This window comes from Medicago sativa, chromosome 7, assembly GCF_051527215.1.
Source record: "Medicago sativa cultivar Bolivia chromosome 7, Bolivia_mono, whole genome shotgun sequence".
Lineage (NCBI taxonomy): Eukaryota > Viridiplantae > Streptophyta > Magnoliopsida > Fabales > Fabaceae > Medicago > Medicago sativa.
Window position 1 is genome coordinate 19943010 of NC_140755.1, and position 16710 is coordinate 19959719.

Consider the following 16710-nt stretch of genomic DNA (forward strand, 5'->3'; position numbering starts at 1 on the left):
TTTCTCATTCTAATTATATTATTATAATTAGGCTCTAATATAAATGGTTGGGGTATTACTTTCCCAAATGGGTTTATAAGACCTTCCATAAAATATTTAATTTTAGATATTATCCAAATTATTTTATTTCGTTTTAGACCTTTAAAGCCGGTTTTTATAAGAACTGGTTTTAAAAGATTTCTGACATGTGTCAAAATTTCATTGGTCTTATGTCACAATGTCACACAACTAGTATGTCACAGAAGTTTTTTCCCACACGTGACAATGACCCACTACGCAGCCACTAAAAGTCAAAAACAACTTACACGCTACGTTACAAAACCAAACGTGATTATCATCAACAATAATCCATTAAACAACTCTTCCTATAAATAATCACTTATTTATTTTCCTAATCAATCAACGTTATCTTTTCATTTTCTTCTTCTTTCTTCATTGCTTTCTTCGCACGATGGATTCTTCTGCGTTGAAATCGCAGTTTAATCACGTTCGCACCACCGCGAATTCGTTTCTCTCTCAATATGAACCTCTCACTATTCTTCTTGTTCCTCTGTTTTCTCTGGTTCTCGCAAACGCGGTTCGTTCGTTTTTTGGAGTTATTCATGATAAAGGATTCAAAGCTACTCTTTTAGGGTTCTTCATGAACTTCATCAAGTAATCAAAACTATCCCATGCATTATAATAGTTGTGGTGATTAGTGATTGGTCTTAATTATGTGTTTTGTTGATGAAATTTAGTTTAATTTGAGATTATTTTTTTATTGGTTTTACAGATTGATCCCTGGTGTGAAGAGTTATATAGATGCTGAAAAACAGAAGGTTAGTATAGTGTAGTAATAATTCTAAATTTGAAATGGATTGATTTAAATTTACGTGTTTTTTTATACTCATTAATCGAAGTGTGATTTGTTTTTGGAATTGAATTTGATTATGGGAGATATACTAACTAACCTATTAGCACCTACACTTATGATCGAACCGGTGTTCAAATGAATTGTCATTTTTTAAATTATTATTGGTGTACCCTATCTGTGTCGGTGCTTCATAGATACTAATGCATATTGCATGTTTGTTTGTCAGATTATTGGTTAGTTTAGTTTTTTGGGTTTTTGAAATGGTGTATGTAGTTAATTATTTTACTTTTTATTTATAATGGTGTATGCAATTTTTTGTTACAAGTGTTTGGCAACATGTTGTAGTATGTGGAATTATTATGAGTATTAAAATGATTTTGTGAAAGATGAGATAGTATTGAACTGGGTATTGTGGAATTTGAGTTTTTGAAAGTGACGTGTAATTAATGGCAATGCCTCTAGGTCAATATCACTTTTTGGACATTTCATCTTAGTGTATGTGTTCATGTGATTGATATTTATTGCACTTGTAGTAGCTTGTCAACTTTACCTTCACCTTTGGGACCAGTTTTATGGAGGTGAGAAAAGTTAGGTATAGGGGTGAATAAAATTATGGTTATGATTTGTTGGTAAAATTGTATTGAAAAGTGATTAATGAATGTTAAATTTAGGGTCTAGGAGGTGAAGAAACCAGATAGGTTAGTTGAGTTAGGATTGTAGGGTTCATTTTATGGCATTCATATTATTCCTTAAGTTGTAGACTCTGAAGCATGGATACTTGTCGTACCTGGTACTGGTATGCATACGATACTCGGTACTCCAGTCTGGTTAGTTGAGTTAAGATTGCAGGGTTCATTTTTGTGGCATTGTTGTTGTTCCTTAAGTGGTAAATGAATATTTGGATTGGAAATGTAAATTTTTTTAACAGGGTTACACTATTATTTGTTAATATTTACTGGGGGTGCTCGCCGTTTTAACAGTTCAATGCTTTCTATGAATGTTTGGATTGGAAATGTAATTTTTTTTAACAGGGTTACACTATTATTTGTTAATATTTACTGGGGGTGCTCGCCGTTTTAACAGTTCAATGCTTTCTTTAGGTCATATAGTGTGGATGGTAACTAAAGTTGTTATTGATCTGGTCATTGAGCAGGTTGTGGATAAGTTGCAGTCTGATGGTAAATCTAAAAGAGAAGGTTGGAAGACAGAGTTGCCTAGCATGGGGTTGGGGACATCCGTCCTTGAGAAAATGAGAGAGGAGAAAAGAAATGATGCAGTTTGGCAAGGCAAATGCTCTGGTACAGTGTATGTTAGTAATTTGTGTAACATTAAATGTTCAATTCTGATCATATATGTTTGGGGTGCTTATATTTATTGGGGGGTGGGGGTCCATTTGATTGTGCTTGGGACTGATGACCTTTTTTCCTTATAAATTATTTATTTCTTGCAGTTACATTGGAGGAGATGAGTCTGGTGGGCATTTTTCTGTCATAAATGAGGCTTGCTCAATGTTAGTAACAGCTGGAGAGTTTTCAGTTGAATTTTTATGTTTCTTTCAATATTATCTTTTTGATATGCTACCAATGAACATTTATAGAAACTGGTAAACAATAATTTTTTTTTACCAGTATAATTGAATCCTGTTAACAAATAATAGTGTAACCCTGTTAAAAAAAATTACATTTCCAATCCATACATTCATAGAAAGCATTGAACTGTTAAAATGGCGAGCACCCCCAGTAAATATTAACAAATAATAGTGTAACCCTGTTGAAAAAAATTACATTTCCAATCCAAATATTCATTTACCACTTAAGGAACAACAACAATAAGGGAAGCACTAGTATAATTGAATCCTGGAATTTTGTATTAAAACAGAACCAGTGGATCTACAGAATATCACACCAGTAACTGACATAGAGACACTAAGAACAGATTGGTCTACTAATGCCATAAAATTCCCTTCCAAGAAATTTGAGAGTCTTGGTCTCTCCCACCCATTACCACTCAATAATATCCAATTACCACTTCCCCCTTTCCTTTCTCTATTTGTTCTTAAAAATAAATAATATAACTTATTTTTAGTGAACAAAAATAAATAACATAACTGAAAAATAATAAAAACATAACTGCTGTAATTCTAACAATAAGAAGTCTAACACAATTATGTTATTTAGGTTTGTAATATACACATAATTGAATTATTGTTAGTACAGTGGTTCTGAGACGGAGTATAATTTCATTATACCTAGTTCAGAGTACCTACCCAAGCTTGTTTGCTTTTGGAGCTGGAGTCATCCCACTAATCTGGCTTCAGACATAATATGCCCCAGGCATACGGGAAGTGCTTCCCTTATTGTTTGAACTTGAAAATGCTCAAAGCAAACCTGTAGTTATGACTTCCAAATGAGCAATAGAGTTGACATCTTGTTGCTACTATCATAGAGTTGACTTCTTGATGCAGTTTGGCAAGGCAAATGCTACTATCATAGTGTTCTATAAAACGTGAGTTCCTACCAATGTTTATTTGCTTTTGGAGATGGAGCCGTCCCACTGCTAAGAAGTATTATTAAATTATGCATTTTGCCTTAACACTAAACTGGCTTCTGACATAGTTTGGCCCAGGCATTATAGAAACTAGGAAGTGCTTTTCTTTTTTATTGAGCTTGAAAATGTTCAATGCAAACCTTTGGTTATGACTTACTATTAGAAATGAAGTTGACATCTTGTCATCGAGACCGTGTTCAGAACATAAACAGAACGAAACAAGACAATCTGTTCTGTTCCTGTTATGTACTCTTTTAGTTCATTTTTCAGTGGAACCAAAAGATTCTAGTTTTTATTACGTTTTGTTCCATATTGTCCTACTTTCAATATGAACCTATCATAGAACTCACGTTTTATTTTGTCTTCTGCTAAATTGAATCAAATCTACTTGGCTGTTACTAGATTATTAATAATCGTAATCTGGACTAGTTCTAATATTTGTGTCATTTGGAATTGTTTTAAAATTAGGCTTTGACACTAAATTCGTTTATGATGTTGAAGCATTCAAATAACTGACAATTTAATGAATTTGAAGTCCTGAGGTTATTCCATGCTTATTAGGTGGTTTGCTGATACTGCTATGCATTTGTATTCCACAATTAATGTTAATAAAATTTCAGGTTTGCACATACCAATCCCTTGCATTTGGATGTATTCCAGAGTGTTGTACGCTTTGAGGCAGAAGTGGTTGCAATGACAGCGGCACTTCTTGGCAGTAAAGAAAAGACATCTGGAGGTCAAATATGTGGCAACATGACATCAGGGGGGACTGAAAGTATATTATTAGCTGTTAAATCATCTCGCGACTACATGAAATCCAAGAAAGGAATTACAAAACCCGAAATGTATGGTACTAATAATCAGTACAATATCTTTGGTATATTGTCTTCTTTTTGATATATTTTAAAATTAATTTTTCAATTATAGGATAATTCCTGAGTCTGGTCACTCAGCATATGACAAAGCTGCACAGTATTTTAACATCAAACTATGGCGTGTTCCAGTTGACAAAAATTTTCAAGCTGATGTGAAAGCAACTCGGCGTTACATTAACAAAAATACCATTATGGTATGAAGTTACTCAATCATGCTATTTTATTATATTTTTTTCATTTAAAAGATTCAAACTTGATATAGGGTGTTACATATTATGCAAACTCCTCACAACTTTAATTCTTATTATCATTTGAAATTAACTATCATGTGAAAGCAACTCGGCGTTACATTAACAAAAATACCATTATGGTATGAAGTTACTCAATCATGCTATTTTATTATATTTTTTTCATTTAAAAGATTCAAACTTGGTATAGGGTGTTACATATTATGCAAACTCCTCACAACTTTAATTCTTATTATCAACTGAAATTAACTATCATTTGATAATGCAGTTAGTTGGATCTTCTCCTGGGTTTCCTCATGGGATAATAGACCCCATCAAAGTAAGTTTCTTCAATTTATTTTGTCTAATGCTGAAAAGAATTCATGAATTCAGCTGGCTTTCTGAACTACCATAACATAGATAATTTGGCAATTTCTTCTGTAGGAACTTGGTCAACTAGCATCAAACTTTGGCATTTGTTTCCATGTGGACCTTTGCCTTGGTGGCTTTGTATTGCCTTTTGCTCGTGAGCTTGGGTATAGCCGGAACAACTTATTTTATATCAGTGAACTATTATTTGATATTGTTGTTAGTTTTGTTATACTTTTACCTTTGATTTATTTTTCATTATTTCAGTTTCTATATTTTCATACTAAAATTTGACCTGTGGAGATAAATCTGTCAATGTGTTAGAATTTTTCTTCTCCATCTGACAACATATTCCAACTTATTTCTCAATTATCTGGACTGAACATCTTTCCAAGCATTAGAGGAACTACAACTATTTCACTTTTATCAAAAAAATAAAATAATTCTCTGTATATATTGATCTTATTGTTTGTATATGCATTTCGCATATTATGTTTTGATGGCTGAATTTATACTAACCAAGTATAAAACATAAAATCATCAATCCCAGCCCCACACAAAATGGGAATAGTGGCACTGTTTGTACATGATACGCAGCTCTTAATTTTTTATTAAATGACATTACCAGTTTGAATAATTAATGTTTACCTTTTCCTCCCAGGTACCCCATTCAACCTTGTGATTTTACTGTTAAAGGGGTTACTTCAATATCAGTGGATGTGCATAAATATGGGTTGGCTCCCAAAGGAACAAGTGTTGTTTTATATAGGAACCATGAAATCAGAAAGGTAAGAGTCTTTAATTTATACCAGTGGAAAATTTTAGCTACATTTTTTAACATCTAACTGAATATGATGCATTTTAATATTCAAAAAGTATACTTCCTTTCTTTCATATCCGCTTTTTCCCTTCCTTTCGGTCCGAGATGCATCAGTGCTGTAAAAGTAGTGATTTAAGCTTCTTTTATTCCATTACCGATATTTTTACTTTTTACTTCATAACTTGATGTTTTCCGGAGCAAGTGATTTTTCACAGATATTTACTTCATTCCTGGAATATGAATACATTGACAGTAAAATAAATATCCTAGGCTACACAAACAAATGGACATAGTTTAAGAGTTCTCTGTTCCTTACTCTTATTTAGGAAATCATGAAGAGTTGCTCAAAGAAATTATCTTGCATTAGGTTATTGTCAATGGAGATAGAAGAGGAACTATATAACATGGCAAGTGAATGGTTGCCAAATCGCAATATAAATCGTTTATTGTGTTAGGTAACCAAGTAAGTAAGAAAAAATCATATTGGTAATTCGCAGATATAATATACTGAAAATACACTGATTAACTGTATTATTCAGTCTTATGAAATTAAATACAATGATTCCCAGAGCTTAAAGTTCCCATAGAAAGGTTCAGCCCTTTGCCAGAAACAATATATTGCTTCCTAAGTTCTACCCCTAATGTGATCATCATTCCCTCCCAATAACCCACTAACAACACATTTTCTCTCCTCTAACCCACTCCCTGCCATCTCTCCTACACTAACCTTCTAATTCCATGCTGCCTCCTGTCACAATCTTTGTTGACATTGGATGAAAATTTCATTTGAGGTGTAATCTATTGTCAAGAACAATACAATGTTCTCGGTAAAATAAATAAATGTTCTCGAGTAACATCCTTCTTCCATTTCATCTTTGTCATAGGAGCCACATAAAGTGATTGCATGAAGCCTGTGTGTTATAGAACAAAAACTCAGCAATTCTATATCCAAATAAGGTGCATGTACAATGAACAAATGACCTCTGTTTTAGAAGAATAAAAATAAAGTAATGAAAGTATGAAACAGCCAATTAGGATGCAATGAGAGTGAGCGAGTGACTGTGTAAAGCTACTGTGCATAAGAATAGTCAAATAGGATGCATTTAGTCCTAAGTTCATTTACACTTGACAATTTAATTGACGGAAGTTGGTGAAAGGAAAGAAAAAAGAGAAATAAATAGCATATTGTCGAATCGTGCAATTGAAATTGTTGATATGGAATTTCACCAATGGCCACATGTATTGCAGTTCAAAACCATTTGCAATCCATATCCATGACATGGAATTGTACTATTAAAATGAAAAACAACGTGATGTATCTACCCCTGAGACCCTTAATGATGAATATACAATCAATACCTGAAATATGAAGTGCATCATTATTTTTCATATGCCCAATCCTAGTTCCCTTTTATCTGTATTCCTCCTTCCCTCCTTTTTCATTTCTATTTTTTTATGGATTAACTTTTCTGCATCCTGCCTTTCTTTGTTATTGGAAAATTGTCTGTTGACTTACTTACAGCTGATTACTAATGTATTTTCTTTGTGGCTTCTGGACTCTACAGCATCAATTCGTTGCAGGTAAGACTACAATTTATTTCAGATAAATGTATTGGATAATTTTTTATTTTACTTATATGTTGAGGGGGAGATATAAAGTGAAGCATGAGAGTTGACGGGACATAATCTTGTTCATACATTCGTATAACCACTTGTCTGTTAATGGTATTAACACCGTCGCCGTTTTCTCTGTGGCTGCTCATTTGTCACAGTTACTGAGTGGTCTGGTGGGTTGTATGTATCTCCAACCATAGCTGGAAGCAGACCTGGAAGCCTTATTGCTGGTGCATGGGCAGCAATGATATCTCTAGGGAAAGAAGGTACCTGTCCAGAACCTATAGGAGTGTATCCGTGTACTTGTCTGTTATTGGGATTAATACCACAGCTTTTGAAATAAATAATTTTATTCGCTTGCTGTTAACGTCCTAATGTATCGTGTAAGGCTAATTGACAGTCCCATTCATTATACAGGTTACTTGGAAAATACAAAAGCAATTATGGAAGGATCAAAAAGACTACAAAAAGGGTACAAATAATGCTCTTTATCTATCTTGTGTGTTGTGAGTTTAGATTTTTTAATGTAATGGTTATGTTATATGCAGCATAGAGGAGATTCCCGAGTTGTTTATCATTGGAAGACCCGATATGACAATCGTGGCTTTTGGATCAAATGTTTTGGATATATTTGAAGTGAATGATATCATGTCATCCAAAGGTTGGCATTTGAATGCATTGCAGAGACCCAACAGGTTGGACTGGGGAATATCACACTTTCTAATTAGGATTCTGACCAATTGAGGATTATGGCTTACTTTTAATAAACTGATTTTTTTTCCGTCTTCTTTGTGCATGAATCAGCATCCATATCTGTGTGACATTACAGCATGTACCAGTTATTGAGGACTTTCTAAGGGATTTAAAGGAATCTGTGAAAACTGTAAGTTGTTCACTTATATAGAATCCTGGTTAAAATTTGTTTATTTTTATAGGCAAATGTTAGTAAGTTGGAATTTATTTGGGAGTTTGGAGAGGAGGGGAGGACTTTGCTGGGAGAAGAGGAGAGAGAGAGAGAGAGAGAGAGAGAGAGAGAGAGAGAGAGAGAGAGAGAGAGAGATTTTCCACCTTAGTTTCGAGAATGTTTTTGTAGTGAATGATAAAAGAATGCTTATGATTAATATATTTTTAATGTTGAGTATTATAAGTTATAACAACAAAAAAAGGATATGAAGAATTTATCGAAGCCCTCCAGAAACCCCTCCAATACAGTTTTTGAGTTCTCCATATCAAGGAGATTTTTTATTATGAAGAGAAATAAACTTTCCATTGAAGTTGAAAGACTACTTTTCTTTTCTTTTTTGTCAATGTTTTCCCCTCCCCTCCTAAACTCTTTGGTTGTGTTTGGGAGTTTAGAAGGCGAGAGAATGAGAGGGTTTGAAAAAAAGAAAGGATGAAGTGAAAAGAATAGAGAGCTTTGGAAGGCGATGACTTTAAGGACTTTAGTTTTCTTCATAATACAAAATTCCTCTAATTTGGGGGAACTTAAAAATTGCATTGGAGGAGGATTTTAGAGGACTTAAATAAATTTTCCTAATTCGATCTATGATTTTATAATACTCTCGATATTCAAAATCTATTGATAATAAATATTCGTTTATCATTCTTTACAAAAACACACTTTTAAAATAGGTGAAAAATTTCTCTATTTTCCCCTCTACTTCCCTCCCTCCAAAGTCATAATGCTAGTAGTTATCAGGGTTTAATTCTGGACCCCACTTAAAACACCTTCTGTCTCTTAATCTCTTAGTTCACTGACCGGCTATCTACTTGAGACTTTGGTTATAATTGGGTTATTTAGTACGTGACAGTTGATGTTAGAGTTCATGGCTTGATACAGCCATCTTAATTTGATTTGTATCTTCTACTTAACTATTTTTGGTGTTTTGTGTGGTGTTAAATCTTTGTGTCTTGTGTGGTGTTCAATTTCAGGTGAAAGAAAATCCTGGTCCAATAACTGGAGGACTAGCACCTATATATGGTGCCGCTGGGAAGATGCCAGATAGAGGAATGGTCCAGGAATTGTTGGTTGATTTTATGGATGGCACATGCTAGTTTGCGGTTCATAAAACTGCCACATCTGTAATTTTATTTTTCAAGGGGAACATGTATCATTGTATTGTACTAGACCCCCTACCAAATAATATTTGATTTAGACGTACATTCTTTCATATGATAAGAAAACGAATTATAAGTGTTAAATTGAATAGATGAAAAATACAGTCTGGTTGTTTGTGTGTACATCGACTATCAATTTTCGTTGTTGGTATGAACCGGGTTATCCATTGCACGTAATTGTATTGTATTAGAACCGGCAAAGCTCCCCTCAAGAGAGATAACCTGTTACATTTCTTGGGTTGCATTCAAACGCATGATTTTTGGAGAGGTCTTATCATATCTGGTCTAGTATGTAAAAAAAATTAATGAAAAATGTGAATGAAATTTATTTATTCAAATATGAATGGTAGAGTATAGATTAAATTTTTTTTTGACCGAAAAGTATAGATTAATTTAGAGAAATGATATTTGTACAACAACTTTTTTATAACTTTTGTGACAACTTTTGACATGTGGAGTTTCATTGCCCAATAAATATGCTTTTTGCTGAGTTCAAATTATCCCTTCTGTTGTTTAAATGTATTATTATTAGTGTCACACATGCATGGTGCATTCCTTTACAATTGCACGTTATTTAGAAGGGGGAATTGTTTGTAACACGTGGAGTTGTACCTCTCTTGATCTATTGCCTTGACCGACAAAACCATGACACATTGAAACACCTTGGCTGTGTTAACATTGTAAATATGCATGGTGCATTCCTACGTTTTTTTTAACCCTAATTAATGGACTTGTTACACTTTATGCACCATTCTTCACAAATTCTCCCCTATAAGTACCCATAAATTCTTCATAAATTCTTATTTCATTTCACATTCTTTCCTTCTCTTTTCTTCTACAATGTTTCACGGTTAGCCTTACATAGAAAGGTTTCTTTTATTTTTATCTAAGAATTGTAAGAATGATCAAAATGAAGTAACCAACTCTGCAAATTGGCACCCTCTATCTGGGTGTAAGTTTGCACTATGATGGGAGAGTGCCAACTTATTTCACCCTCCATCGTCTTTTATTAAAGATTTAGCTTTAGGTGTCTAATAGTTTATTGTAATAATGCTAATGTAAATGTACTATTAAAATATTGATCAATTAATAAAGTGAGAATTTGTATCATGCTTGTATCTTTACATTTTGTGCATCTTTACATTGATTTCATTTTTTGTCATTTCTAATTATGTCATATGTTGGTTATATAATAATCTGAAGTTATGGGTAAAACAACGTTTCAGATTATATAATCCAAAAATCCCTATAAATGAGTTTGGATTATATAATCTGAACAAATGTATTTTAGAGAGAAAAAATAGGACGCGTAAAAAGCGCATAGTATGTGAAAGATAATAATCTAAATTTGTATATGCATAATGAGTAGATATATGTGGATAAAATCCATCACAAAACGAGTAGTTTAATGGATATTCACGAGTAAAACGAACGACTATATTTTCAACTATCCATCATTTAATTGATAGGGAGGAAATGATATTTGTACCCATTAGTAATTAGTAAATAAGTAAAATTACTTTCAATATCGTATTGCTTAAAATAAACCTTTCTAGAATGAAAAAACCTAACATAATTTCCTTCTATTATTGGAATAGTAATTTTTGTTGTCCAAGAAAGAGTGCAATATATTAACATTTTTATGTTCTACGCATTTCAAATCCAATAGGGAGGAGAGGCCGGGGTTGGATGGCAGCCATTTTCGAAAATTATCATACATCCAAGCAGGTACTCTAACTCGGCCTTTTTCTTTGGATGAGGTAAAGGACACGGTCTGGGACTGTGACAGTTTTAAAAGTCCGGGGCCGGATGGTATTAGTTTCGATTTCATCAAGCAATTTTGGGATTTATTGAAGGATGATTTATGAGGTTTTTGGTGGAATTTCATCGGAATGGGAAACTGACTAAAGGGGTAAATTCAACTTTTATTGCTTTGATCCCGAAAGTGAACAGTCGTCAGAGGTTTAATGACTTTAGGCCTATATCTTTCGTGGGGTGCATGTATAAAGTGTTGGCTAATAGGTTACAAACTGTTATTGGAAGTGTGGTTTCAGACACTCAATCGGCTTTTGTTAAGGGGAAGCAGATTCTAGATGGTATTCTTATAGCCAATGAAATTGTTGACGAAGCGAAACCTTTGAAAAAGGAGCTTTTAATGTTTAAGGTGGATTTTGAAAAGGCGTACAACTCAGTGAACTTGAACTATCTTGATATGGTGATGGGTCATATGAATTTCCCGACTTTATGGCGTAAGTGAATTAATGAATGTATTGGGACAGCAAAAGCTTCAGTTCTTGTGAATGGTTGTCCAACTGAAGAGTTTTCTATTGAGAGGGGCCTCCGTCAAGGGGACCCTTTGTCTGCTTTTTTATTTTTGTTAGCGGCGGAAGGTTTCAATGTTTTGATGAATGCGATGGTAGGGGCGCATATGTTCCATGGTTATGGTATAGGCCGAGTTCATGATGTCAGGTTAACCCATCTTCAGTTCGCAGATGACACACTGATAATTGGTGAGAAAAATTGGTTGAATGTGTGCTCGGTGAGGGCAGTGTTACTCTTGTTTGAGGATGTGTCGGGTCTTAAGGTCAATTTTCACAAAAGCATGTTGACAGGTGTAAATGTTTCAGATTCTTGGCTGTCGGAGGCTGCCTTGGTAATGAATTGTCGAAAGGGGACCATTCCTTTTATTTATTTGGGTTTGCCTATTGGTGGTGATTCGCGGAAGCTGAGTTTTTGGAAACCTGTTCTTGATCGCATAGTGGCTCACCTGTCGCCCTGGAATAATAAATTCCGTTCGTTCGGTGGCCGTCAAATATTACTAAAATCTGTCCTATCCTCTCTTCCGGTTTACTTTCTTTCCTTTTTCAAAGCTCCCAAAGGTATAATTTCTTCTATTGAATCTCTTTTATAAAAAAAAAAATGGGGGGGGGGGGGTGAGGATAACAAGAAAATAGCTTGGATAAAATGAGATTTAATTTGTAAACCTAAGGAATTTGGAGGTTTGGGGTCAGGCGGGTGGATGCATTTAATCTTTCTTTGTTAGGAAAATGGTGTTTGCGGATGTTGACTGACAAGGAAGGATTGTGGTATAGAGTCCTTAAGGCTCGTTATGGTGAGGTTGGGGGCCGGCTGCAGGAGCGTGGAAACCAAAGTTCTCTTTGGTGGCGTATGGTGTGTAGGGTGCGAGAGGGGGTTGGTGAGGGAGTTGGGCATTAGTTTGATGATAATGTCCGTCGGGTGTTCGGTGATGGGCAAGGTACTCTTTTTTGGTATGATAATGGGATTGGGGAGATTCCCTTACGTTTAAAATTCCCAAGACTTTTTGATTTATCCGTTTGTAAGGAGAGTACGGTGGAGGAGATGTCGAGGTTAGGGTGGGAGGCGGATGGTTTGGCGTGGGTGTGGAGGCGTCGTTTGCTAGCTTGGGAGAAGGAGAGTGTGAGGGAGTGTTCTGCTTTGATAAATAACATTGTTTTGCAGGAAAACGTACATGATACTTGGAGATGGCAGTTGGATCCTATTCGTGGTTACTCTGTTAAGGAATCCTATCGGTACATTACGAATTCAGACGTGATGCTGGATAGGACCCTCGTGGACGATGTCTGGCTGAAACAAATTCCATCAAAAGTATCTTTGTTGGTGTGGCGCCTTCTTCGGAACATATTACCGACTAAAGACAACTTGTTACGGCGGGGTGTTATTAATGGTGATGCATCGACTTGTGCTGCTGGCTGTGAAGCTTCCGAAACGGCATTGCATTTATTTTTAAATTGCGACGTTTCCGGTGCTCTTTGGGCAGATGTACAACTTTGGTTAGGTATTTTTTCGGTTACTCCAGGTGACATTCGACATCATTTCCATCAGTTTACTAAAATGGCAGGCATGCCAAGGAGTTCTCACCTATTTTTATCGACCATTTGGTTTGCAGTTGTTTGGGTTATTTGGAAGGAGAGGAACAATTGTGTCTTCGAAAATGTGGTTGCTACCCCTTTCATGCTTTTAGAAAGAGTCTAGCTAAATTCATTCTTATGGTTGAAATCTAAACATGTTTCCTTCAGTTACAGTCATCACGACTGGTGGAAACATCCGCTTCCTTGTATGGGCATAATTATGTAGTTTAGCTTTTTGTTTGGTTGGTGCTTTCTTTTTGGCACCGTGACTCTGTAAATATTTCCTGGTGTTTCTCCTTGCACACCTTGTGTGGGGGGTAACTCAGCTGTTTATAATATATCTCATTTTGATTTGTTAAAAAAAAAACATTTTTATGTGTTAATACTCTTTCGTGTTATCAAAAAATAGGAAGAAATTCTACATAATTACAACAAAAGTATTTATTTATGTTTACATAAATGCATTTTTTCACAAATGCATCATGGATATCTTTTTGGTGGTGGCCGGGGTTCGAACATTGTCCCTACCAACTGAGCTAATCTCACGAGGACATGAATATCTATGAATACCTACAAATATATCAAAATCCACTGAATATTCGTCTAGCAAATATCTCCGTGGATATGAGACGGATAAAAAAATTAGTTATCTAATGAGACAGATATTGATGACTACTGTTTATTCTCGAAGATATACATTCTCATCGATGTTGATGGTATTGTGTAAAACAAATGATAACCAATAACCATAGGCTTTGTATAAAAAAATTTCCTCTCAAGTCAAGTTAACTCATTTCATTTGCAAAGAAAATTCAGAATACAATTAGTATAGGATAATGAAAATCATTGCAGTGAACATAAGTGATAGACATCTCAAATAAAATGTGATTTTTTTGTATAAAATTACTGAAATCCTTTTACCATTAGCTCGGTTATACACTGCTGGAATAAATAAATAAAAAGAGTTGTTTTATCTAACTTAAAGAAAAAGAAAATTAAGATGGATACTCAATTGGATGGGGATTCTTTCCAATGAACTTTTTTCCATTTTACTTTTTCTTTTTGGTGAAATACACTCAATATTTATATTTTACAATTGCAATGTGTTAGACTGTACTACTATATACATGTGAGTCTCCAAATCAGAGTACTATATATCCCTAGGCAAAAATCAGTAGCTACTCCTATATATGATAAGAAATTAACTATGCATGTTGCACAAAGGGTCAAAGACATGCATTACAATTTAGAACAATGTGGAATGGTGATGTACTTTCATTAATTATCTTGATAATATTACAAAGTAATGACTACTAAATTTGGAACACCATATGTATGGCAAATTCCTAATTAGCAATTGATGCAACACATTGTGGACCCTCTATTGATTGAGTAGTGCCACAACGTTACTATACCTTAATCAAGCTGCGACATGGCCCCTGTTGCGTTTCCACTTTCCACTTTTCAAGATACACTTGGTTACGAATGAATCTCTCAAGTAAAATTAAAATATTTTCAAATGGCAACAAATAATGAGATTAAATCGTGATGCACTCATTAATGTAAAACTTTGGTTTAAATATCACTTTGAAAATATTACATTGCTATAACTCTCGAAAGAATTTTGTTGTTCATTGTGGTTCTATCTAATTCAACAGATTAATCTTAACAGTTATGCATAAATGATATTCAATTTACAAGTTGTTAAAAAAAATCGATTTACAAACAAAAAGATAGCAAAACTTTGGTTTGAAAATGTTTTTGATTCTTGCAAGTATACTATTTTTTTAGTTTAATTTTAATAAAAGAAATTTTTTGCTTTTAGTCTTTCCAAACATACACTATTTTTTTTGGTACATTAAGAGGGCAAAGCCCTAGTACAAAAAAAAAAAAAAAAACTATGACGCTATGCGCATATTGCTATGAATACAAACTCTAGAAATATCATTAAAAATATACTCTAGAGCTCTCTAAAAGAAATTTCCAGTTTTTTTATTCTTGTATTATGTCCATAAAATATTTGTTTATTTTTTGAATTAAATCCGGTAACAAAGAACATTTGATTTTAATCTCTTTAATATAAAGATGTATAAGAGCCAAAATGGATATTACGCATCCAATACAAACAAATTTTTATCAAACAAAATAACAAATGCGAGAAGAAAAAAATGATATTGTAAGGACAAAAATCATTAAAAGAAAAATTATATATACAAGGCTAAAGCAAAAAAGGGTATATTGACACAAACAAAAAACATATTTAAATTCAAAACTTATTATATCATCAATCAATCAGAAAACCTCCTTTATTTAGTTTATAAAGTGACTATAATTAAAATTTCTTATTTTTAATACTACAATAACAACAACCAAGTTTTATCCCATTAAGGAGGTCGGCTGTATGGATCACATTAAGCATAATGTTCTATCTAAAACCAAATTTATATCCAACTCCTTAACCTCTAAATCTTTTCTAATTAGCTTCCTTTATAGTTTTTCTAAGTCTTCATCTACCTCTTCTAATATGACTCTCATTCATCTGATCTACTCTTCATAATACAACATCTATCGGTTTTTTCTCTACATCCACAAACCACCTAAGCTTGTTTTCTACCATCTTTTCTACTATAGGTGCGACCCCAACTCTCTCTCTCTCTCTCTCTCTCTCTCTCTCTCTCTCTCTCTCTCTCTCTCTCTAATGATGTCATTCATAATCTTATCTCGACTAGTCTTACCACTCATCCAACGCAACATCCTCATCTCCACTATGCTTACTTGATTTCTGTGTTGGTTCTTAACCACCCAACACTCTGTACCATACAACATCGCCGGTCTGACTGTTGTCTATAAAATTTCCCTTTCAATTTAAGTGATACTTTCTTATCACTTAAAACACCTGAGAGTTTTCTCCATTTCAACCACTCAACTAAAATATAATGATTTACATCTGCTAATATTCCTTCGTTATGATTGTTGGAGAGTTTACAAACTTTTTATGTAAGTTAATATCAATTAATCCATAAAGAATATAATAATATATAGTAGTTCTGTTTATGATAAGGAATGATGGGGTTGGATAGTCAGGTCGGCACTACCTGCATGTTCTCACAAAGTGTAGTGCTTTTACAATTTACATTACGACAATAAAAGATATTTGTACTTATAGTCAGCCATCACTACTTGCATGTTCTCACAAAGTGGATTGAATCACTACTTGCATGTTCTCACAAAGTGTATTGAATGATAAACTCTATAACACCATTTGGTAATGTTACTAACGACACATATTACATACCATATTCATTTAAGAGGAGAGAAGGGGTAGCATGACCTACCAGTTTAGGAATAATGAGAAGTTCGTGAATCAAGGTAACTATTTGAGAGAAAAGTTATAGTT

The 16710-nt window shown here is 34.0% G+C and overlaps 2 protein-coding genes across 2 annotated transcripts; both read left to right on the plus strand.

Moving 5' to 3' along the window:
* Positions 1–397: 397 nt before the first annotated feature.
* Positions 398–9546, plus strand: DPL1 (dihydrosphingosine phosphate lyase). The gene is made up of 15 exons (XM_085722861.1): positions 398–654; positions 773–818; positions 2007–2158; positions 2304–2363; positions 4021–4245; positions 4328–4469; positions 4792–4842; positions 4947–5038; positions 5533–5659; positions 7257–7272; positions 7464–7571; positions 7723–7777; positions 7854–8000; positions 8110–8188; positions 9238–9546. The coding sequence occupies exons 1-15, from the start codon at positions 452–454 to the stop codon at positions 9358–9360; spliced, it is 1626 nt and encodes a 541-aa protein (XP_085578987.1). The 5' UTR covers positions 398–451; the 3' UTR covers positions 9361–9546.
* A 1741-nt stretch (positions 9547–11287) lies between these two features.
* On the plus strand, positions 11288–13437 carry LOC146904891 (uncharacterized). Its single transcript, XM_085728387.1, has 4 exons — positions 11288–11645; positions 11703–12192; positions 12435–12594; positions 12766–13437. The coding sequence occupies exons 1-4, from the start codon at positions 11288–11290 to the stop codon at positions 13435–13437; spliced, it is 1680 nt and encodes a 559-aa protein (XP_085584513.1).
* Positions 13438–16710: the final 3273 nt, after the last annotated feature.